General features: G+C 37.6%; 4 protein-coding genes across 4 annotated transcripts; 2 read left to right on the forward strand and 2 right to left on the reverse strand.

Annotated features, from left to right (window-relative positions):
• The first annotated feature begins 184 nt into the window (after positions 1-184).
• Positions 185-4,869, forward strand: LOC101295512. Its single transcript, XM_004297781.1, has 5 exons — positions 185-761; positions 2,877-2,982; positions 3,341-3,463; positions 3,565-3,726; positions 4,224-4,869. The coding sequence occupies exons 1-5, from the start codon at positions 185-187 to the stop codon at positions 4,867-4,869; spliced, it is 1,614 nt and encodes a 537-aa protein (XP_004297829.1).
• Positions 4,870-7,897: 3,028 nt separating this feature from the next.
• Positions 7,898-15,982, forward strand: LOC101304269. Its single transcript, XM_004296331.1, has 13 exons — positions 7,898-8,215; positions 8,534-8,713; positions 9,032-9,152; positions 9,231-9,270; positions 9,805-9,857; positions 9,945-10,000; positions 10,128-10,280; positions 10,400-10,593; positions 10,917-12,472; positions 13,100-14,038; positions 14,698-15,094; positions 15,520-15,582; positions 15,672-15,982. The coding sequence occupies exons 1-13, from the start codon at positions 8,157-8,159 to the stop codon at positions 15,734-15,736; spliced, it is 3,876 nt and encodes a 1,291-aa protein (XP_004296379.1). The 5' UTR covers positions 7,898-8,156; the 3' UTR covers positions 15,737-15,982.
• Positions 15,983-16,278: 296 nt separating this feature from the next.
• On the reverse strand, positions 16,279-18,437 carry LOC101304560 (putative protein phosphatase 2C-like protein 44-like). Its single transcript, XM_004296332.1, has 6 exons — positions 18,400-18,437; positions 18,176-18,234; positions 17,456-17,731; positions 16,818-17,076; positions 16,632-16,732; positions 16,279-16,543 (listed from the first exon to the last, which is right to left on the reverse strand). Exons 2-6 carry the CDS (start codon positions 18,206-18,208, stop codon positions 16,406-16,408), a joined length of 807 nt encoding a protein of 268 aa, XP_004296380.1. The 5' UTR covers positions 18,209-18,234; positions 18,400-18,437; the 3' UTR covers positions 16,279-16,405.
• A 4,128-nt stretch (positions 18,438-22,565) lies between these two features.
• LOC101295803 (serine/threonine-protein kinase Aurora-3-like) lies at positions 22,566-24,594 on the reverse strand. The gene is made up of 6 exons (XM_004297782.1): positions 24,478-24,594; positions 24,148-24,390; positions 23,948-24,043; positions 23,046-23,260; positions 22,884-22,956; positions 22,566-22,777 (listed from the first exon to the last, which is right to left on the reverse strand). The coding sequence occupies exons 1-6, from the start codon at positions 24,592-24,594 to the stop codon at positions 22,676-22,678; spliced, it is 846 nt and encodes a 281-aa protein (XP_004297830.1). The 3' UTR covers positions 22,566-22,675.
• Between the last annotated feature and the right edge of the window lie 984 nt (positions 24,595-25,578).

Consider the following 25,578-nt stretch of genomic DNA (forward strand, 5'->3'; position numbering starts at 1 on the left):
AAAGAACGCAATAAATTTCTTACATGCAATGACAAGTAATATCCTTCTGGATGTTATACACTTCTGCCTATAAATTCATGATGCCAAAGCCTTTAGAGATGCACTAAAACAAACCGCCCTAAAACCCTATATATCTTGCTGCTTCGTCTTCTTCTTCCTGATCTTCTTCTTCAATTGGTTAGCCATGTCTAGCGCTAGAAAAACCTTAATCGCGTGTAGAGTGTGTGACAGTGTGTTCCTGAGCACCAAAGCCCTCATAAACCATTTAGATTCTCACTTGGTGGATGAGGAAGCTACTGCAAGAATCAGAAAACAACTTCAGTTAAGTCACCTCATGTCTTCTCAAAAATCTAATCCATTTTCGAACCCTCAGATCCAACCTGCTCCGGCTACTGCTCCTCTTCCTGTCCCTCCCTCACCACAAATCCAGCCTTATTTCAACCACAACAAGCAGTTCTACCCGCCAGTTCAAGTGCCACCACTCCCACCAGTGCCATATTTACAAAGAAACTCATTTGATATTCTACAAAATCCAAACCCAAACCTATATCCAAATCCATATCCTAATACAAAGGCTTATAATTCTTCACCGGCAAGAGATTTGAACGCAGGATTTGGATCTGGATTTGGGAAACACTCTTCGGTGCCATTTTCCGGACAAAGAACACAGCGTATGGCAGCAACGGAGGATTCTCGTGATAATTCAAGGCCGTTTCTGAGTCTCTTGGATTATCCTATTCCGCAAATGATGAACAGCAATTGTAACGGAAACTGCTCAGATGATTATCAGTTGGATTTGACCTTGAAACTTTAGAACCATGTATCAAGAATTATTAATGGAGTGTTGTTGAATCAGTACCAATCTAGAGATAGTAGGGTTTTCATATTGTAGTTGTTGCCTTTCTTATACATTGTTTTCTCTTGTTTTTTATTTTTTGAATAGTTGTTTTCCTTTGTTGTATGAGTGTGGAATGAGACTTGATTTTTCATACAATTTCTGGCAGCAAAAATATTAATTATATATCGCTGGTTTTCTTTTGATGATAACTTATCGCTAACAATAAGGATATAGCCGCCTAATGTGGTAAAGTTGATCGAGTTGTTTAGTGTGGAACTCACATGGTAATTAAGACTTCCAGTCCCAACTCCCACATGTTTGTGGCCAAAAGGTTTGAAGGGCCTCCGGGTTCGTGCGTTTGCAACGAGAGATTAGTTTAACTTTGTTGGGATACTCTCATGAAACTCGGTCTAAACTGACTGAATGAGTGTGTTATATTAACTTGTTAACGTAACCGATGTGACTTGTTATCTCACTCCAGAAAAAAGAATACTAAGGATATGATTCAAATATTACATTGGTAAATTGAGTTATAGAAGTAAATGCTACTAATTGTTAGAAGTACCCACTATTCACTTTGTTTAGTCTAAACATGTGATGCCAACTCCCACCAGTTTGTGGCCAACAAGTTTGAAGAGCCTCTGGGTTCGTGCGTCTGTGACGAGAGATTAGCCAGGCTTTGTTGGATACTCTCGTGGAACTCGGTCCGAAATGACTGAATGAGTGTGTTTTACTAACTTTTTAACGTAACCGAGGTGGCTTTCTATCTCACTACAGAAAAAAAAATACTAATTAAGGATATGATTCAAATATTACATTGGTACTTGAGTTATAGAAGTAAATGCTACTAACCGTTAGAAGTACCCATCGTTCATTTTGTTTAGTCTGGACATGCAGTCTCTTGTTATGACGTTATTAACCGTTTCACAAATTAAATGAGTAGAATAATTTTTTTTTTGATCAATACACAACTGAAATGTTACAACAAGTTTATCGTGAGTCAAATTCACGACCTCTCACTTACAAATGGGAAACTAATGCCACTAGACTAAATTGTACTTGACGAGTAGAATAAATTTTGAATACGACTTTGTTTTTTTTTCTTTCTTTTTTTAGTTTTGACCAGTCCAATTCTAATTTTCTTACAAGTGAATAGTAAAATCTAAAACTTATTCTAGTGATCGACGTAGCAGTCTTCTTTCTCTTCCCTTAACTTGTAAGTGAGAGATTGTAAGTTTGACTTATGAAAAATCGTTTGAAGCATTTGAATTGTTTAAGTGATCCTAAAACTTTTTCAATAAACTAATGGCGTGGCCATTCAAACGGAGAAGAACATATCTTATTGTGTAAGCTGTAATTTTCATCATTCGATACCTAATAAACACACTCCTCTTATAGATCTCATAGCTAGCCATATCCCATATGTGCATGCATCTATATGTCGTGGTGTCAACATATCCCAGTAGTACCACTAATCTCTCATAGTGAAAGGCCATATATAGCCGAGCCCTAGTAATTAATTAAATTTCTTCGTTTGTTCATCTTTTTATTTATTTAATCTATTGTACGTGCATGCATTTAGATAGATATAGAAAGTATATATACATAATTAGCTGTTAATTAAAATTTCTATTTGGTAAAAACTTTCATGGATAATTCATTAGGTCAACTTTCTAATATTAGTCTTTTTCTCCCAGATTCAATGGGTAAAACGATCCTCCACTAAACGAGCTATAATCATGGTTTCCCATAGAATACTAGCTCTTGTATTAATCTCCCATCTCCGAAGAGCTCATGGGTTTTTTGTTTCTACACCAAGAAGTTTTTTGCTGGGTTTGGAGAACTGAGTTTGAGGCCTTATTCTCAATATCGCAGGAGTACTGCTACTGATTTCTCAATAATCTGTTTAACTATGAGGAAACATCTGCATGTTTCCTATGATCTGGTTGATTTAGGCTCTACTGATAATTAATGCATTGCGTTAACAACTTTGGATATTCATGCTCATGATTACAACGACTGTTTAAGGAGTTGATAGGTGGAACCATGTTCCTGGACCATATTAAGAAGCAGGCCTCTCAATTTTTGCAAGAGAGATACAAAACTGCTAGACTGGCATTCACTGATGTTACTCCTGCTGAACTGTAAGTCTTTTCATTATATATATATGTATTGTTTTGAAGATTGTACTACTGTTGATCGAAACAGGTTTCCATTTTCACTTTCCTTAGGAGAATTGGAGTTACTTGTATACCAGTCATCTTCATTTCCCAAAAACACGAGAGAGAGAGAGAGAGAGAGAGAGAGAGAGAGAGAGAGAGAGAGAGAGATGTGTGTGTGTGCGCGGGCGGGCAAGCGCATTTGCTTGTGTATAATGTATACATATACTAATGCATTCTGGTGATAAAAAAACCAGAACTATATTGTGCAATTTGACTTTATTTGAGTACGTAATGTTATGTATCAAATAATATATAATCTAACATTTTGGATGTCATGAAGGTGGGCTGAGGAGGCAACAAATGGTGAACCATGTAGCCCTGATGCTAAGACAATGACCAAATTAGCTGCTGCGTCCTTTGAGATGGAGGACTACTGGAGAATAGTTGACATCCTTCACAGAAAGTACACTACTCTTTTATTAGCCTTTTTTCAGCCATAAATTTCAGAATGACCGTAGTTTAGTTTTTGTATATACAGAAGGTTAATCTATACAAAATATGCAGGTTATATAACGTAGATTGGAAAGAATGGAGGCAATCCTACAAAGCATTGGTGCTTCTAGAGTTTTTATTAACACACGGCCCTGTAGACTTTGCTGAGGAATTCCAAGGTGACAGTGAAGTCATCCAAGAGCTGGGATCGTTCAAGTACATTGATGACAGAGGGTAACTATATATAGTTAATAACCTGTTCGTTTCTAGATATCTAGTATATATCATGTTGCACTCAATGAGGATCATACATTTGACATGTGGATATGATTTTCTTCATGATCAAGGGTTTTGAACACTTACCATTCAATCTGGCAAACCTAATTAACATGCATGACAGATTGTTTGGCAAGAGATTGAGCATACATTATATTTCCTATATGTGTATGGCGAATTCTACAACGTGTTAGTATATGACATGTATGCTTATATTTTTTGTAAAGTGAGTCTTCAAAATATATGAGTAAAAATTTTTAGTTACTACGTACATAATCGAATCTTCAAATGGTAAAATAAGTGTTCTTAAAGAGGTAATTAAAATGAGTTTGTAAAGTGGTAAAAATAGTTGATATATGAGAAATGTTAACATACTTCAGCTTTACCTGTATGTATCATATATAAAATTAAGATTTTTGCTCTTTGTTAAACTTGATATTTCTTTATCTTGATAGATTCGATTGGGGTTCTTGCATGCAAAAGAAATCGGACCAAATACTAGTCCTTCTCAGAGGGGGACCGACGCTGAGAGAGGCTCGTTACAAAGCTCTCAAATTAACAAATGAAATCCAAGGCTTTGGAAGTTCAGTGTCTTCTCCTTCATGCTCAAGCACTCCTTCCTCTGCTTACTCGGAAACACCGAGAGCTTCATCCTTTAGCTCATTTTCTACCACAAGTTCTATATGGAGCGAATTGAGCAACGAGCTTTTCAAGTCTCATCAACAATCCCCAACTAAATCAGAAGCCATGGAAAGCTATTCACCGGTTGGACTGCGAGACCGATATGATGATCATGATCGTTATGAGAACACTAGCAATTTCCCAGCAACAAGTAAAGGTAGGGAAGAATCACACATTTGGAACTGCCCTCCAATTGAAGAAAATAGTTCGTTACTTGAATCCGGGGAAGAAGATAGAGACGACGACAAATATTATGAGAAGGATGATGGCCTTATAAGTGGAATTTGCTCAAAGCTGGTTACCCTTAGTCCTAGAAGAGGAAATGGACCTCATAGTAATATTGGATTTAGGAGTGTTTCTGATGTTGGGATGGAGCTGAGGAAGAAAAAGCTTGATCGCCAATCTTCATTTTGGTATTGAAGAAGAGACATGAAAGAAAGTTTGTGATAGTATGGATGATCTTATATTTTGCATTTGTTATGACCGCAATGACTCAAAACCTAGGAAGTAGGAACTTAACCAATATTACTTGAGCTGAACTTCTTGGAGAACATTTTGTATAACGAACTGTTATCACAACTTTGGTCGAATTTTACAATGATGATCGCAAGTACATTCCCTAGCTCTATTGACAATGCAAGTTACTAGTACAATTCAAAGTTACTTGTACATTGGTGTGGCTTTGTGAAAGCACTTCACCTGAGAACCTAAACTGAACCACTTGATGTGTGTGAAGTGTGTTAATCGCCATTCTTTCGAAAATGACCTGCTTTCTTAGAAATGCCTCTATATGAAATTGTAGCAGGGGCAACTAAATGTAGTTAAAATACAATTCAGCTTTGCTTATAAGGTCTTCTTTGCTTTGATTTGAATGCTAACAAGTTAAAACTATTGGATTGACATAATACATATATGCTCACCATGCCCAGATTGTTTTGCATGAATTCTGGTGGAAAACACACACTTAACTTAATCACAGAGATTATGTCCATCCAAAGTTTGTACAGAATATGATAGAAGGTGGGTGAAGTAGGCCAACCTTGCACTTAAAATTATTCCTGGCTGAAGTGTAGAACAGACTTATATACTCAGAAACCTCATACATACCTAATATTGAAGACCAGTTGAATCTGATCTCTACCTACCTTCACTATATTCGACTCAAATTATAATTGCATGGAACAAAAAAAAAAAAGAGTAACAAATTAAGAAAAAAAACAACATAAATGTTCATAATTATTCCAAGATCAAGTTTGTTCTTAGATATAGATAATAGGTTTGGTATGCGCTTTTTTGCTGTAGATTTTGCGTTAGTGCTGCTGCAAGAGATACCTCGTTCGTCTTTGTTTAGAAGAACAGCAGACAAAGTCAAATTTGTGAAAATATGATGAAGGTGGCAGTAGGTAAATCGTTGAAATAATACAAGACAACGATATTCAAAAACGACCAAGCAAGTTCAAAACAAAATGGGTTGCTCTTGGACTCATTCAATTTTATTTTACAACGGTTCATGACTTGATTCCAGCCTTCCACATTTTTTTTCCCTCTTTTCTTTGGATAGAAGCGATGGTTATGATCAATTTCATGTTTTGGATTGGAGAACAGTAAATCAATTTATACTCTAATACTAATTTTACAATTGGGGATTAGATTAGCATATTTCTTTTTGGGGTAAAATACTGTATAGTCCTTATAATTTAAAGTTGACATATGTTCAGTCTTTATGATTTTATTTTAATCTGAATAATCCTTAAAATCACGATTTTTCATCTAAATGGTCATTTCGTCAATTTTCTTAATTAAATTGCTGACGTGCCCATTAAAAATTACAATGTCTTTAACGGTCACGTCAGTATTGTAACAAAAAAAATTGACAGACAGACCATTCAGATTAAAATAAAATCACAATGACTAAATAAATGTCGACTTTAAATCAGAATGACTAAACAAATTTCAATTCTTCTTTTTGGTTCCATTCAAAGACTTTAGAGAAGGGCCAAACTAGTAATATATGAAGGACATTCTTCTATTCTTCAGTGGACATTTTTTTTCTTCTTAAGATACAAACACAAAGGAAAAAGGGGCATTATCTTAAGGGCCTCTCTATTAGGTGACTTGTCTTCATTGGAATATAATCATTCATTTTTGAAAATCAAAGTGCCCCTTTTTCCTTAATCAAATTCTTTGTATAATTAACTTGATAGACATTTTCCTCATGTTTATCCCTAATCAAAGTCTTGATTTGATTGGGCAGACATTTTCCACATTCTCTTCTTTGATTTCTTATCTAATGACCTATCTCTAATTATCTATATGTCCTTTCCACCAAACAAGGCGATGCTTCATTGGCTTATTTATAAAACAACTTCTCAAATCTCATCATCTTCTCACCTGAAAAAACAGGCACAATCTTGACGTGGGATGATTAAGTTCTTTTTTCATTTCTATGAATTGACTCTATAATAGTTTTAGTATTTCAGCATGGATTGACAATCACCAAATACCTTTCTTAAGAATCAAGCATGAGAATTGTTACTTGACCATAATTTTCTATATATTTTCAACTTAAAAATTCATTTTCAACCCAAAAAACTTGCAACTTTTGAGGCAAAATGTAGCCAAATGAATGAACGAGATTTAAGCGATTGATTTTGTCAAAAAAAATGAATGAAAAGATAGAGATGGACTTAAAAGCTTTAAGCGATCGATCAATTGAACGAGATTGTCCCTTCACAACTATGAGTCTCTAATCATTAACTACGGTTTTTTGAATAATTAGTCTCAAATATGATTAACTATGGTTGTTGTTGCGTGCTAAAAAACACATACAATTACTATCTCATTATTAAAAGTTTGTAACTCATATGTGATCAGTTGCCAGAAGTAGGAGCAATTTAACAGGCCAAATTTTTTTCATCATCGCCCTTTGACCTCATTAGAAAAAATAATATCGTTATCTCCTCAGTTTCCATATTAGTTTTCAGATTGTGTTAGTATTACAATTACACCTTACCATATCTAAAAACATCAAACCTTACTATGAATGGTAATTCTTAATCAATAGTATTCTCATCACTTTTCATTTTAGGTAAAAACTTAAAAAGCAGATCTATGAGTGAGCTTAATTAACTCCTCAGGTCAAACACCCTTTCGGTTTTGTGGGTCAATCAACTTAATTAAACACCAACCACTGCTAAATAGGGAGGGGGTGGGAACCCCCCGGGTAGAGGCCTTAACGGCACCATTGAAAGGGGACATGGGCAAATTCGTCATTCCACAGTGTAAACACTCAGTCATTTTCACCAACTATAACATGATATCATTCGTATATTATATGAAATTCTGTCCCTTCCCCCGTTACCTTTTTGTTTATTCCTAATTTACCCCTACCTTGTCCCATGTTGTTATACCACTAGGCCTAAATCAAGCTTTCCTTTGTCTTTATTTTCAGCAGAGAAATATGGTCTGTCTAGTTGAGTTGGCATCCAAAGTACACTCCTTTGGATCCTCTCTCTCTTTTTTGAGCTAAACCAGACACTTTCTCATTTGGGTTTCTTCTGAAACATCCTCATCTTTTAGCCCTGAGCTTGTTCTCCATGTTTTGGGTTCAAAGTTGTTGACTTTCCTCATGAGTCTCTGATTTCAATTATCCCAATTGTTGGAAAAGCTTGGTTCTTTGAGTACCCTTTAATCGGTTTGTTGTGGAAATGAGGTCTTCCACTCGCCTTGACTCCGCTCTGTTCCAACTCACACCAACCCGGACTAGGTAATCCTTTGGTTTTTGCCAAATGGGTAACAATGGTTATTGTTTGTTTGTTGATGAAGATTTTGATTTGGGTTTTTTGGGTTGTGAGGTTATGAGCAATGAGTTGGTTGTATATGCATTCTTGTTTGTTCAGTGATCTGGGTGTTGTTGTTGTTTATGCTTCTGGGTTTTTGATGTTTTGGGTTGTATTAGTCTGTGTGATTATTTCATTGTTCATATCGTGCGTGTTGTTTTTGGACTTCATTTGGTAGGTAATATAATTTGCATAAGTTGCAATCATACCACAGTGTCCTCATTTTGATTTGTCATTGTTGATAGGTGTGACCTGGTTATATCTGCAAATGGAAAGACTGAGAAAATAGCTTCGGGTTTGTTGAATCCGTTTCTTTCCCACTTGAAGACTGCCCAGGAACAGATGGCCAAGGGAGGCTATTCAATTATTCTCGAGCCCGAGTCCGGCAGTGATGCAGCATGGTTCACAAAGAGTACTGTGGAAAGGTGTGTTGTGGAATCGACTGCCTCTGTTCTGTTTAGAGTATTTGCCACTTGTTTGATCTGCTTAGCTTAACCGTGCCAAATAGGAACTGTTGCATATGATGCATGCATGTATTTATGGTAATTTGGAATCAGTTCTTCAGTTTACTCATTTTGTTTTTAAATGTAAGAAGAGTGCTTAGGGATCGTTTATAGGCTAAAAACTTTGTCATACTAAGCTGCGACTCTTTAGGGAGCTTTGCCATGCAATATCTTGTGCTACTATATAACTCTCTCCCTATGATGTTGACATGCTATACTAATATGTGAGGTGGCTTGTAGATTTGTTCGCTTTGTGAGCACACCGGAGGTCTTGGAACGTGTGTACTCTTTAGAATCTGAGATTCTTCAGATTGAGGAGGCAATAACAATTCAAGGAAATCATGATACGGGATATAATCCTGTAAGTATTATGTGACGATGTTCAATGATCTATGTACTATCATTGCAGAAAATGTAAATTTCAGTTTCTTTGTGGCAGGTAGAGGAAAATCATGAAAAACCTTTGGACATCATAGAAGGTAATTTTGAAAAACTAACTATGCATATGTTCACACAATTATATCTTTGTTTAAAAAGCAACAGATGTTTGCCTGTTTCTGTTTTCTTTAAACATCTGCTCTTGACCAATGATATTTGAGTTGTTTCCTTTCCGTCTTCTCAACACACTTGATGCTGATAGCTCTGGTGGCGTCAGATTCTACCTCTTTCAGGTGGAAACTGCCCCTACCTTCCACCATATTTTACCAAAACCCGATTTTCTTCTGTGCATTTTTGCTTTTCGCATCTGTATGGGGTAAAAAGGTTGGGTGTTGGGGTTTGAGGGGATTAATGAGGAAGCTTTAGAAAGCTTGCTAGTTTTAGGACATGAGCTCAACTGAAAGTTTCACATTCTTGTAGCTTCCTTCCTTTCACTTTCAGTGTATTTTTTCGTATACAGGGAGGCAGACATTCTGTCAACTAGATTTGATACTGTGGTTTTGTTTTCGTTTGTGTCCTTTCTTATGTTAGTAATATTACCATTAGATTATGAAACCCCAAGTTATTTTTGACAGGAAACAGGCCAATCCTAGATTCTAATGAAGAGAAAGCAATAGTTCTTTATGAGGTGAGATTTTATATCCTTATCATAATCTCAGTTAACTATTTAGTTGATTAATGTCTATTATAGAGGTTTCTTTGGATGAAATGACAGGCTGGTGCCCGTAAACCTGAAACAAATGGTTCCGCTGCACAAGGGGAGAATTCAAAGTATGTACCGTTTTATATGTGACTTTAACCGGTGATTTCTGTAATCTAATTTGGTTTAGTTTTTCCATATAACTTCTTGAGATTTTTGTTGGTGCTTATTGTTTTCATATATCTGATATTATTGTAGAGTTCAGCTTCTAAAAGTTCTTGAGACGCGCAAAAAAATGCTGCAGAAAGAGCAAGGTATGGCTTTTGCTCGTGCTGTAGCAGCAGGTTTTGATGTTGATCATTTGCCACCATTAATATCATTTGCTGAATGCTTTGGAGCTTCACGCCTAATGTGAGTAGAATTTCCTTCTACTGTCCATTTAGAGAAACATAATGTTGTTGATGTAAGGCATAAATCATCATGTGGCAGAATGTGTGATATTCACTGGATTTTGAATTTCAATGTCACAGGGATGCTTGTAGAAGATATAAGGAACTGTGGAAACGAAAGCATGAGACTGGCCAATGGCTTGAAATTGAAGCAGCTGAAGCAATGTCTAACCGAGGAGACTTCTCTACCACGAATGCATCGGGGATAGTGCTTTCCAGTATGACCAACAAGCCAAATGAGATGGCAGAGAATAATGGAAAAGTTACTTCTGCTGGTAAGACTTCAATTTTTGGGAGGGTGTCCTACAGATAGGTTACTGACCTAGTATAATTACTATTCTCAAGAACTTTCATGATTTAGCACTTCCCCATCACCTCTGGAGTCCTAATTAGTTAAACTGGATCATCATTTTGCAGTTGTAAAAAAGAAGTCTACCCTGCTCCATTACTTCTGTGTTTATATGCAAACAATTTTGATGTTATGAATTTAGAAAGGCCCCAAATCCTTTCACAATTGAATATGATGTAGTAGCATTGTATGTCTTGATCCACACTCTTGGTATTTATCTGAAATTATCTGTTTTGTTTGTCTGTCCAGATGAAAAGCCTCCCTTGGAGCACCAACCATCGTTAGGCCACCAAGAATATTTTCCAGGCCAGTTTCCGCATCAGATGTTCCCTCCCTGGCCTGTACATTCTCCGGGTGCATTACCAGGCTATCCACCATATCCCATGCAAGGCATGCCTTACTATCAGAATTACCCTGGAAATGGTCCATTTTTTCAGCCTCCTTACACAACAGTAGAGGATCCAAGGCTCAATCAAAGTCAAAAAAGAAAACAGAAAAGGCATTCCATGGATGGTAGTCCCCACAATGATGAATCAGAAGCCTGGGAGCTAGACGCTTCGAGAACAAGATCGTCAGATGATACAGAGTTGGAGAGGGAATCACGAAAGAAGTCTAGCCGCTCAGGTAAAAAGAAATCAGGCACAGTTGTTATTCGGAATATTAATTACATCACCTCAAAGGGGAAAATTTCTTCAGACGGAGAATCTCAATCTGGTTCTGACTCTCAAATTGAAGAGGAAGATGGAAATCTGCAGGATGAGGTTATGAACTCTCTTAATTCAATTAAAAGAAAAGGAAACCACACACAGTCTATAGATAAATATGATTCATCTGAGAAGGAAGCAAATGGGGACAACTGGCAGGCCTTTCAAAATTTCTTACTCAGAGATGCTGATGAAGACAATCGCAATGTTGACCAAGGCATGTTTTCTATGGAAAAGAAGGTCCAACCAAAAAGACGACAAAGTAACCATGGGGATGATCCTTTACTTTCTGGCAATCGACTTAGGAGGGAAAGCCAAGAAGGAAGTACAATGGATATCAATGACTTTAGTGGAAATGTTAATCGCATGCCGAAGTCATCAAATGGTGAGTTGTTAATGTCTGTAAGAGAGGGCCAGTTGGATCACAGTAGGAATATAGATGGCCAAATGGATTTACGTTCAGAAATAGATGGCAGGAGGGTTGGCTATAGGAGGACTGCCAATGATGATTTTATGATTCATGGACAAGATAACCAGTCTGGTTTTATAGGTTCACCCTCCGATCCACTTGCTGTAAATGGATTCGAGCGTGTAACCCGTAGTCTGGATAAAAGGTTATCGCACAACATGAATGATGATTCTTACATAGTTCCATTACGTTCAATGTCACTAGATCACGTTGAAAGCAGTGACAGAAATGCTATTGATATGGACTCTGAGTTCCCATCGGATGACATCACTCATAAGATTGCAGGCCAAGTTAATTATGAGCCAGATGAATTGAGTTTACTTCCCCAGCGTGGTACAGAAAAGGGTTCAACAAGCTATGACCCTGCTTTAGATTATGAAATGCAGCTCCATATAAATGGTGGTGCTTCTCTGGATAAGAAACATAAGGATGTGGTGAGTGATGTTAAAGGGGCTAAGAGATCTGTCAAGGACAGGAATTCTAAGCTCGTTCAAAATACTTCTGAAAGGAAGATTGGGGGGCCAATAAGAAAAGGAAAGCCCTCAAAGTTGAGTCCTTTGGAGGAAGCACGAGCACGAGCTGAGAAACTAAGAAGCTTTAAAGCCGATCTTCAGAAAGTGAAGAAAGAAAAGGTTATTCACTAATTTCCTATTTTGTTTTCTGTTTCTGCGAGGTAAATTTGCTAATATAGGAGGGAGATTAGGGAGAGAGCTTATGTTCTCTGGATTGGTTGATATAATATACTTTTTCTTGAACTTTTAGAAATCTAAATTCACTTTGAAAAGTAGGGAACTAACGCAAGGGTAACCTTGAATATTCATTCGTCTTATATGCATGTTAGATCAGAAAAGTGTGTCAGAGGACAATGTAGCACAGACACTTTACAAGCAGGCATGACCTTGTCTGACACTAGTTGATATGCCTTTTTCAATCATGAAAAGTGTGTTACAAAGTTATGAAGCATAAAAAAAAAACACGAGGTGGTCTCTTCAGCATTATTATTTTTTACACGTTTACATTTGTAGACTTCCAGGACACTTTTCTTTGAGGGAAAAAATGGTGGTTTCATATATGAGTTTGAGACCTTTAAGATTAAGGAGAGAAACCAAAGTTACAAAATTAACATCACTCCTTGTCTGAGTCGTTCCATGTCTTTTTACATGGTTTTGTGATGGTAATATGCTTCGCGTGGTTTGCGCTAGCAATCCCATCTGGTTTGTTCATATGAGTTTTATAACATTTGAACTTTTTGTTTTCAGGAAGAAGAAGAGGTCAAACGACTGGAAGCTTTAAAGATACAGAGGCAAAAGAGGATTGCTGCTAGAGGTGGTAGCATCCCAGCTCAGTCACCATTGCCCTCACAGCAAACCAGGAAACAAGGGCTGACAAAACTATCACCAAGTGCTCACAAAGGATCAAAATTTAGTGATTCAGAGCCAGGATCATCATCTCCTCTACCAAGGTTCCCCATCAAAACTGCATCTATGGGTGGCTCTATTGATTCTCAGAAAACTTCCAAATCTAGCAAACTGAATACTGGAAGCCTCTCGGCTGGAAACAGGTTAAGCCAGTCAGTATCTTCATTGCCTGAAAAAAAGAAGGAAAACACTGGTGTTACAAGTGATACCAAGTCATCTATGGCACGAATTAGAAGATTATCAGAGCCTAAGATGTCTAACAGCAATCCTGTCACTTCAGTTAAGCCACGAAGCACTGTAACAGTATCAAAGCCAAAAGCATCTGATGGGTCTGAGAGCAAGAAAATATCTGCTATCGTGAACTATGACAAAAGCAAGGCTGCTAGCCTCCCAGAATTGAAAATTAGAACATCCAAGGGACCTGCTGTTGCACAGAACACATCAACAGTCAAAGAAACAAGCCAGAAGGATATTTCAGTGAAACCTACCTCTGGAGGTGCTCAACTGAAGAGGAATGATGACAAAAGCACACATCATAGTGATAAAGATGACAACCCAGTAATTGAGAAAACTGTTATGATGCTTGAGAAGCCTTCCGTTCCTACTGTACATGGACCTGAACGAAATTTGGAGGTCAGAAAGGGACATAATATTCGGGAGAAAACAAAAGTGGTATCAGATTATGCTGTCATTCGGGCACCAGTTTCACCACATACAGTTGATGTGGTCGACAGAGAACCCATTCGTGAGCTATTACAGCAGCCGCTTCAATCTAATGAGGTATGGCTAGGCAGATGAAAAACAACTGGCTTGAGCTTTTATATTTTTGGTTATGCCGACTGCAATGGACAATTTTGAAATTTGTGACTAAACCATGGTGTCTGATTTGCATCTGACAAGCTTACAAGCAATTAAGCATATATGTGTCAAGTCTTGAATACTGCAAAACTTGCAACTGTGTTGAAAGAGGGAGATTTATAAGGTTTACTTATATGCATTCTATCTATATTTGGTTCAGTGCTCTCAGCTGACAGAACGTAGTTGTATGTGTGCCCTTAGTCACTTACTATTATTGATTGTTATTTGGTTGATTATGTTTCACATGCCATAGCCTCAGAATTTTTATTTTTATTTTCTTATTTTTTAAAATGAGAATCAGAAATTATTTGGTCTTGTTTTAAATTTAAGGTGGACCACTGCACCAAATATTCACATGTTAGGTGTTTACTGTCTCTACTGTCTCTGCACATGTACGTAGAAGTGTGTACTTATGCATGCAGGGCCCTTCCATTTCCGCTGAGGGTTATACATAGGATATCTTTCCTGGAAAAATAAATTTATTCTACTTGTATATAGTTAGTTTTGGATCAACTTCCGAATTGTTGTTTTGCTGATATTCTTGGTAGGCTAACACTTCTGTATACATTTTTGGTGATTAGGCCCTTGCAGATAATACTGAGAAGGAAACACCAAAGTTTTCCAGCAATACTACCATTGAAAAACCATATCAAGCCCCCTATGTGAGGCAGTCTTCACTGGAAGATCCATGTACTGTGAACTCTGAGTACGGAAAAGCACTCTCAACAAGCTCAGAAATAATGGCAACATGCACGGCAACTGTTAAACCATATGTATCCGAGTCTAGTAACTTGAAACTAGAAAAGATACCAGAAGCTGTTGAAAAGCCCCAGGTAAAGGAACCATCAAAAGGGTTTAGACGGCTTTTAAAGTTTGGAAGAAAGAACCATAGCTCATCATCAGGTGAACCAGATAATGGTGGCATGAATGGTTCTGAAGCAGATGATAATGGCACGAACACTGTTTCTTCTAGTGAAGGTAACTTGCATTAGACCCAGAACACACATAAGCAAAGATACATTTTTTGTGTTTCTTTACATTCTCCTCTCTGTTAGACATTGAACGTACAGTAATGCACTTCAATATTTTTGTGAAGTCTCCCCTGGTTTATCTGGTCAGTCTCCTGACACCACCAACGATTGCTCAATGCTCACGTGCGTGTAATCTTAGTTAGTGTTCAATGTTGCAGAAAATGGCCTGATTCATTTTCTCGTGTTATCCTTTTCTTTTCTTTTTGTATTATCTAGGCTCTTTTCTGTTGACTTGGTATGTTGCTATAGGTCTATGAACAATGCAAGTTGTGGATCAGTGAAAACTTAAAATCTAGTTTGGATGGGTTCAGTTGAGGCCAAAAGAGTCGTTGCATAGTAAACTGACAGTCACTTTTTGTGCTCATGAATCAGTGTATACATTAAAGAATCTGATATCTCAAGATGAAACTCCTAACTCTTCTGCTACATCAAAGGGTAAGGGTTTGCCAACTCAGATACATGCTTTGCATCATTCGTTCTCTCTCAATTATTGTGACGAAATGGTTTCTTTCATATGGTTACAGGTTCTCGCCATTTCTCCTTGTTGTCCCCATTCCGAAGCAAAACTGAAAAGAAGCTGACAACATGATGACGTAAATACTTGCAAATTAGAGGATTGGGAAGCAGCAAGCTAATCTTTATCCAGTATCGAAGTTTCACAGATTCTCCGGTTTTGTATGTGTGAAAGTTATATCTAGTTTTCTTGTTGTAGAACTTGCTTTGTATTTCACAATCAGGGTTGCATGTTGTATTAGTTTGTAGTTCCTCTCCTGCTTAATCAAATGGTTGCAGGTTTGACGTGAACTGTTGCTGGAAATAGTTTGCGGGAAATGGGATTGATATATCACACCCCTTGGATCTCACATGAAAACCAATAGAACCAAGTAGATTTCCCAGAGACCTATCACTCATAAACTGGATTTGCTCCTCCAATAACATTTCGATGGCTCACTCTCTTGAACAGGTATAATTTACGAGCGAGATAAATCATTCTTGTAGGAGTAGTGTGGTATGTTATGTTAAGCAATCAGGTTCCCTCATCCTAGAGTCTAGTTTGCAACTTCCATAGAAAGAGACTGTCCAAAAAAACTTCCATAGAAAGAGTTGAATATAGGAAAAAACCTGGTATCTGTTCCAAATGTATCCAACATGCATCTCATCGCATGTTCTATTGCTAATCCAGACATGTTTTGACGAAAAATCAACTCTACATCCCATACAAGATGAACAAAGACTACGGAAATCGACAAATGAAACGTCAATCAAATCGAATGATCAAGCAAGAAATGTTGCTTCTGCTCAGTCTGTTTGAAGCTTCCTTTGCCAAATACTTGGCAGCTGCTTGTGGATCCTCGATGTTCCTTATGAGATTCACAGCCTCTTGATACTTCATCACCTGAAACACATGCCAGAGTCGATGAAGTTACATGTAAGCTAGCTAGCTAGAAGATTTGGGGAAGTGAGATACCAAATGCACATCTTACCTCCCATATTCCACTGCTTGCTAAGATGACAAATTCAGTATCATTCTCAATCTTTTCGGCCCCAACAACAAGATCTGAGCTTTTAGATTGCTTATTGCTTGCTGCATTGCCAGTATGACACGTTCAAATGAGAACTCGTATAAAATCTGTGCATAACTTGCTACCACAATCGTAAAAATGCATTACCTCTGAAAAATCTACTAGACCAACTCCTTTTGGGTGATTGCTTGTGCCTGCTGCCTATTTCATGAGCTAAACCCTCTCTGCAAACAATTGCTCTGTAGTTGCCCATATTAGCTAACACTAGCTTTTCACCATCGATCACCATTGCCGAAACCGAACCCACTCCATTTGCCTCCTCAGTTTCCTGGGCATCTCTAACCTTTGATTTAGCACTAAGATATGCTTTTTTCATAGTCTCTTGGCTCTTTCCCTTTATGTAAGACTGCACACATGAACATGACATCAAAATTTTGAGGAGGATGAAACTTGTCTCTAAACGCATGAAATTAAATATCGTCTGTTACATTAGTTTCAAGTAACATAAAACCAGGTCTACACAATTGACATTGGAACTTAATCCTAACATCTTAGCGATCATCGAGTGTGCTTCTTAAGTAGACAAGATGTTCGATGAAATACCTTGAAACTTTACTTATATTCAATTTCATAAGCTATAAACTATGCCTTAGTCAAATAGGGTCAATTCACATTGTCATAACTAGGTGACCAGTGAAGATATAACTTGATAAAAGGAATTATGATTACTTGAAACTCTGTTGAAATTTAGGGGAAACAGTTGTTGTAAGGAAAGGGTCACCTACCTCTTTAGGTTTCTTATCAAACAGATGTGCCTGCATGTACTTGGTAACTCCGTCCCCAATCCGAGGATCCGAAACTCCAAAAAGCCAAAGCTCAAGCTCTTCAATCTGCTCTCTCTGAACCCTAAAATAGTCACAGTCGGATCCATCATAACCCTCCACCACATGATGCCCATGTGAAACTGCTGGCATCATCCATGAAGGTTTTTTGGTAAAGTTGGCCTCTTTCTTCTTAAACCCAGTATTTATCTTGAGAATTCGCCTCAGCTGCAAGCCTTGCTGAAACAGCACACATAAACATTACCAGTTTCAAATTCTGATTGATCAAGACTAATGCCTAGTATACATAAATATCTGGTGCATCATCAAGAACAAAAACCCAGACTTTTGTGAAACTTGAATGTTAACAGTGTTCATGTGCATAGAAAGCAAACAACTTTTGGATTTAAAAAAGGTGATGATATGCATTATCCTAATGAAGAATCAAAACCCAGAAAAACAGATTCAAACTTTGATTCTGGGACTTTCATGGTTTATGATATTAACCTCTGTTTCTGAGTTTTTCCATCTTCCAAACATAACTGCCATCTTAAAAATACTAAACCACTGTATCAACCAGAACCCAGAAAACCCAAGAAACCAGAACACTCTGATCAAATATATGAATGAGGGTGTACACAGATATATGCATATGAAACTGAAGATGAAAATGACCCCTTTTACCTTAAACTTGAGATGAAGATCTTTGAGACCCATGAGTTTGCCTGAAAGATTTTGATTATCTGCCATATTAACAAAATAATCACATTTCAGGCAAAAAGGAAAAGAAAAGGGAACAAGAAGAAGGAAACTATATCACAAGGTAAAGTTCCTTCTTTTATTTTTATTTTTTCTTAATCAGACTGCAAAAGGATACATAGTAAAGAGAGGAAGAGAGAGAGCTATACTTGGCAAGTTGGGTTTGCTATTCTGTTTCTTAAAATCTGATTACATTTCTAATTAAAGTCAATATGGAGTCTTATAAAGGTCTGAAATATTTACCAGAATCTCCTATTGTTGGTAAAAAAAAGTGAAAAGAATGTTAAGGAATTAAACAATAAGATTTTTTTCTTAATTAGCTTTAATCATCTGTTGGAAACAAATTTAAAACTTGTAACTGCTCACACTACCTTATCTGTTTCTTAGTTTCTTCTCACTTCTTTCTGAAAGTCAAAATAGTAATTATGAATCAGAGAAAATCTAGGCTGGTATCTATTTTTGCTGAGACAATATTCATGGACTTTCAGGAGGCCAAAAAGGAAGGGATATGGTCTTGGATAAGGAGGTAAATGCAGTTAATTACCTACCCCCACAGTTAAACTCCAAGCTGTAAAACAATGTCATTTTACACTTAGATTCAGCACATCAAGAGTATAGTGAAGAAGAACCTAACCAGGCCGGGCCGCCGATGCAGAGCAGCGTGATACCCGTGAAGGTACGTTGTTCTTATACGAATCAACTTGGACAAACATGTTCTTAATTTTGCACATCATAATTAACGTCAAAATCCCAACCGTTTGCTTATCATCAAATCATTTTAAGTATTATTTATGCAATAAAATCTTTTCATCAATGTTTACCAGATGAACGTTTATGTAAAAGTTGGCATTTTTCAGCTCACTTTGTTTGAAAAGATTTGTTTTCATTTGACCTCAAATGCATAACTTTTGGTTCTCGTAACAAGTCGGATCAAGTTAAACAATTTTGAGAGTATAATCTGGTTTTTGATATTTCACACAATTGGATTTTTATGGCAAAATTCCTAGCTAGGTCAGGTCTGCCTTGTGAATTAGGCCAACTAAATGTCACAGTTTCAGTTTGGTCACCAACTTAATTAGTAGCAATATGGAGTTAAGAACAACGCTAAGGGCACGAACGATATTTTGTGTCTTGAATTCAAGTCATTACTCATTAGATAATGCCAAAGGGAATGCCATGATAGTAGTCTTGACCCATGAGACACGTTTACTTGCCCAATTATAAGGTCGGATGTCAACAATTATAAAGAAGTTTAATGACTAATCATAAATAAAAACGAAAAGCAATAGTGACATTTTTCTTTCTATTTGTAGAATTTTATTTCAAAGTTTGTAGATTTTTACCACAAGAAAGGGTTAATAGTTCGCTTCACTTGATGACATATCTACATTAGAGCAAACAAAATCTATTATCATCACACTATAAATTTAGTTTAGTTTCTCGTATTCTTCTTCTAGTTGAAGCAAGAAGCAAGACAATAATTATAAGATGCTCGATGTAATGTCTATTATCTAACATAAGATGATGGAGTTGGGAAACGTTCTAAAAAATCTTCAAGTTTAGGTTTGTTTCGATTACCAAGATTATTGAGGAATCTTCAAGTTAAATTCTCAAAATTAAGTAAATATTTTGTTACTGTTGCAGTCTCTGTCTCGAGCCATGAAGTCATGTAATGAAACAAATAGAGGACTCGTGATGGACGGCAAAAAGCCTTTTTCTCTGATTCTTCTTCTTCTTCTTCTATCTCCTCCGAGGTTGATGTTTGAGAGTCCGTGGAAAAAAATGGTGATATTGTCCTCGTCAAAAGTGACATTAACTAACTTCTCTTCCATGTTGGAAAATGACCATTTGTTTTCTATACTAATATAGACAATTAACAAACTTGACTTCCATGGCAACACCAAAGTTTCAACTTTGTAATTCCACCATTTGGTTCTCATCCAACACAGTTCATGGCATGTTCCCAGCATTAAGAGACTGACGACCGTTGAGATTCAAAATCGAAATACGCAGGGCACATATGAGGTGGCTGAAGCAGCCGATCAACAATAACTGGTAAACCACAAGAGTTTCACAGTAACAAATTAGAAGTGGAATAGGGAAGGGGGGAAAAAAAATGCTTGAATGCATATAAAGTCCTAAACAAGGTTTCAATCAGGTTGTTCACTAGACAAAGTTATTATTTCCATTTTGGGCTGTACAGAAGCAAAGCAACTGCCTTCTCAAAAAAAAAAAAAATGCATAGCAACTGTAATGGTGAATAACAAAATGATAGCTTTTCTACGTCTTTAGGGAAAAACATAAGGAGACACCATCATCTAGCTACAGATAACCTGTGTCAAAGCATTGTTGACACATCGCAAAGGAATAAAAGCCCCTTTCCCTCTACAACATAGAGCTCAGCAGTGCCAAATCCTAGTCTTCTGGCAAAATCTAGCTAAAAGAAAACAGAAAATTTGTTCAGAAAAAAGGAGATGCCAAGAATAGACACATGCATATCTAATAGGTACTTTATATGGCACCTCAGGGAGGAACTTTTGGCTTGCCATAGCTTGAGTAAAGCAAATTTCTGGACTTGTGGGGTGGAAGCATTTCTAAACCAGCACAGCCACTACTACTTTCACCAAACAGCTTATTGTGACATTTCTTACTCAACCTGCATATCATGTCCCATGCCAATATGAGTTGAAAAACTCGGGGAGATTATTTGCAGCCCCCTGGCAAAGCATCCATGTATCTAATGTAATGTATATATACTCACAAAGTCACAAGTCAACAAATCAAAGCTTATAAGCTCTAGATAATTGTTAACAGTCTGATTCAGTGTCCTGTATATCATTTAATACGCTCAAGTTCCTCATTGATTCAAAGAGAACTCAAACTGGATACTATACTGATAAGCTGAACTCCAATTTAATTGTAGCCTAAGTTGTCCAACAATCTCAGCAAAAAAAAGTCAAATATTATTTACACAAATTGGCCAACCTAGATGAACGCATCATCACATAACCCTAAGAGATCTCATTGATGTTTGTGTACAATGCTACAAGCAGACAGGTCACAGGAGTATCCATAACCAGTAATGAATTGTTTTCACTGCATGAATGTATCTGCATTTCTAGTGTTCATTGATCACTCATCAACAATTAGTTCTCACGTAGAAAAAAAAAGTTCATAGTATAAAGATTATAGGCAAACTGGTTTTGATTCCTTGTCACTTGCATTGAGTCTATAGTCCCAATGATGGCTAAATAACAAAGAGAGCTTTTTCAGTCTTTAGTTAGGCACAGGATGCAGCATAGCATATACACGAATTCAGTAATTGAAGAATCTTTGAATCAAAAGGAACCTGTGTCGAAACATTAGTTGTTGACATTCTGGGATCCCCATAGCTATAACGAATCTTGGAAGCATAACTTATAGAGAAGCATAGTCCCAATGATGGCTAAATAACAAAGAGAGTTTTTTTTCAGTCTTTAGTTAGGCACAGGATGCAGCATAACTTATACACGAATTCAGTAATTGAAGAATCTTCGAATCATCAAAAGGAACCTGTGTCGAAACATTAGTTGTTGACATTCTGGGATCCCCATGGCTATAACATATCTTGGAATCATCACAGGGCGCTATGGCTCCACACAGCCCGAGCTCTGTGTTATGGACTTGTGGGGTGACAATTCAGAAAACAGCTACCACAACCACTACTTCCTTCTATACAGCTTGCCTTCCTACTATGCTCTTGACCTGCATATCATATGGTGACCATGTAAACATGAGTTGACATAATCAGCCTAATTATACAAGTCAACTACAGAAGTAGCCTATCTGACCTAGTGAGTGAATTCTGACTAATGAATATACAGCTCATAACAACAAACCATGCCAAAATGAGTTGACATGATCAGCCAACATTTCTAAGCCCCCTTCCCAAGTATCCATGTTTTTTTTTCAAGCCATAGTCAACCAAAAGGTAGTGCAAACTCAAATTCCATCACAATACTCTTTGGGCTGGTTCACTCCCATGTCAATAGTCAGTGATCATGACATCAGATTTTTTAAATAACTAGATACATGCAGCAAATCAAAGGCATTGAAGTTGTTATGGGCTGTGTTAATTCATGTAAGGAGCCTAATGAACAACACGTGTTTTGTTGATAGTACATCCTATATAACCATAAAAATTGAACAGGCCTATACATTTTTCATCAGTATCACTGTTTCGGTTTAAGTAAGATGGACTCGTACAAACCTACCATTAAACCAATTCTTCAAGTCTGATAACACATTGAGTATACCAAAATTTCAAACTCTCTGAAGCATGTACATGATAGCAGATTAACACAAGGCTGTATACTTGGTGCAAAGTTACTTCTACCTCCGATCTGAAATAACAGCTACGGTAGAGCAAGATCATAGGTAGAAAAGCTAATTATTGCAGATTCCAGAAGGATCTGCATTCTTCATTATCCAAGGGTGTTCCATGATCTTCTGAAGAGATAGCCTCTTAGAGGAGTCCTTCACTAGAAGCTGCAAACAATCCAACTTGTGTAAATTAAGTAACCAATACTGATACCAACCACTGAAGGTACGCGTAGCCACCAATCATTACTAACATTATGGCTGAAAGACTTACCTGGCTAATGAGATGTTTAGCTTCAGCAGAAACTTGAGGGTAAGAAGGAAAGCACAGGTCAATGTTTGTAATCCTGTATTCAAACGCAGTCATTATCCGCTTGTGGTTAAGATCATGTCAAGGAACCACTTTAATTGAAGCATACACAAATTCATTTCATACCTCCTGAAAGTATCTCTTTGACTTTCAGCCTCGAATGGAGGAGTTCCATAAAGAAACTCATAGCAGAGAACTCCCAAAGTCCAGTTATCCACTGCATAATCATGAGCTCTATTCTCCACCATTTCTGGTGCTAAATAATCTAACGTTCCACACATTGTTTTTCTCTTGTTGCTTGATTGTACAGACCATCCGAAGTCTGCAATTTTCAGTCGACCCTATAAAAATATGTTTGTTCGATTAGTGAAACATAGTTCTATAGATACTCCGTTCAATGACAATGCCTAAGTACAGGCATAGAAACCAAGCATAAAGGGCAGTCACAAAAACCAAACATCTGTTGAGCATGTTTCTGTTCTCAGTCTTGCTAAAAATAGAAGCACATAGCATTGTTGAAATACCGGTGCAGTTGAACTACTATGGGAAACAATGAGAACCACCCCTCAAGAGAACTACTATGGGAAACGATGAGAAGCACCTCCATATGCTTACATAAACTAAAGAACCACTATGCTACATAAAAGCAAAAATAAAATTCATCCGATAAACCTAACGCTTGAACCAAAGTAACTTAGCAACTATATCTCTCAGAAGGATCAAAATCAGCTCATAATTTAAGTGGTATATTTTTCAACTTTTTGTCCAAAACATCAAATTCTTGTCTAGTCTTTTCTTTTCTTTTCAATAAGAAGTCTCCAATCGAGGACAACAGTAGCATTACAAGTGTTTAGGGTGACACACATAAGAGTATCCATGAGAGGGTTGCAGACATTTCTAATGATTCTATCATTACTTTCACTATCTCTATGGGATCCAAGGTGTATCAAAAGCTTTCACTATCCAATTTGTCAAATAATATACAACATTAATTGACAGCTAATCTCAGAAATTGATAGAGCACATACCTCATGATCAAGCAACAAATTTTCAGGCTTGATATCCCTATGTATCACATGCTTCTCGTGACAATATGCCAACGCCTGCGCCAAGCTCAGTATGTACTAAAAACAAACCACAACACAAAATCCAATCAATTCCCCAACCGCCGACTCGAATCAAAGCAACAAAAGAAACACAAATCAAAACAAACAGTAAACAATGTTACCGTGGCGGCCTGCTTCTCAGAGAGATAAGTACTCTCCCTGAGCAGCCCATACAGCTCGCCGCCGTGCGCGTACTCGAGAATCAGCACGACGCGCTCTTCATCGTGAAACCAGCCGAACAGGCGGAGAATGTTTGGGTGCCGTAGACTAGTCTGGATCTCCATCTCTCTCCTCAGCTGGTGGTGGATCCTGTACTTCTCTATCTGCTTCTTGAAGATCACCTTCAGCGCCACCACGTACTTGCTCTGCATTCTCAGAAATTTCAAAACCCTAGAATTGCGATTGGATTGGGATTTGGGAAGAGTGTAAAATGGAATTGGATTTTGGGTTACCTTGGCTTCTCGGGCCACGTAGACCCGCCCGAACTTGCCTCTGCCGAGCGGCTTCCCGATCTCGAAGTCGTTCAGGGACCACTTTCTGGTCGCGGGATCGGATTCCGTCGTCGCCATGGGAGTGGATTTTGAAAACCAGAGGAACTGAGAGGGGTTTGAATTTTTATAAAGCGCCCAGATGAAACGACGCCGTATTGATGTGATTTTTTGATAGGTTCAGCCGTTATGCTCTGGAATTCAAATTGGATGGTCATAATATTTCTTTTTTCTTTTTTCCGAATGAAATAGATAATTTCATTATTTATCTACGGTTAAAAGATATTTACATCAACTAACATTTTACATCATAACTTATTCGACTCAAGCTAACAGACTAACTGACAGGTGGCCCTCACAACATATATATAAGCTCAATTATTATGCTTACACACCCAAATTTCAAAATCACTATCTACTCTCATTGAAAATAGTCTAGCTAATCGTCTAAAGACATCAATCGGTGGACAACTAGAATTACTAAGAATTAAATAGCAGAAATTAAAATTTATATGCTAGGCAAATCTGGACTTTAAACCTTGGAGAAAACTCCTAAAGTCTTGACCCCGGGCCCTAAAAGGACCCAAGCTTAAATGGGTTAGGCAACCCAAGCTGGACACCTAGACCTCTTCCTCATCACGGGCTCCACAGGATCCGTTGGCCGGCCTTGCCCCCATCGCAGCACCATCATCCTTTCCGACGAGGCTGTAACCAACTTGTCGCCGCCCAACGCAACACCGTCGAAACTTGAAGGCTAAATCAAAACCTCACAAACCAGATCAAAGCTACCTCGCCACTACCGTCACAGAGCACAACATCATAGTTACAGAGCACGGTGTCGAAGTCACCACCCATACGTCAAAACCACGCCTCACCGAGTGACTACATATTAGATCCACCGAAAACAAACCGCCCTCACAAGAGTCCCAGCTGATCCAATCCGCACCTTCAATCGATGAGAGCCAGCGCCAACTAGAGTCAGCCACCCGCAAATGGTCACAATGATTTAAAATGTAGAAGTGTGTGTAAATGAAATCTAAATTCATCAATATTATTTAAATTTCT

The sequence above is a fragment of the Fragaria vesca genome, linkage group LG4, assembly GCF_000184155.1.
Source record: "Fragaria vesca subsp. vesca linkage group LG4, FraVesHawaii_1.0, whole genome shotgun sequence".
In the NCBI taxonomy this organism is placed as follows: domain Eukaryota; kingdom Viridiplantae; phylum Streptophyta; class Magnoliopsida; order Rosales; family Rosaceae; genus Fragaria; species Fragaria vesca.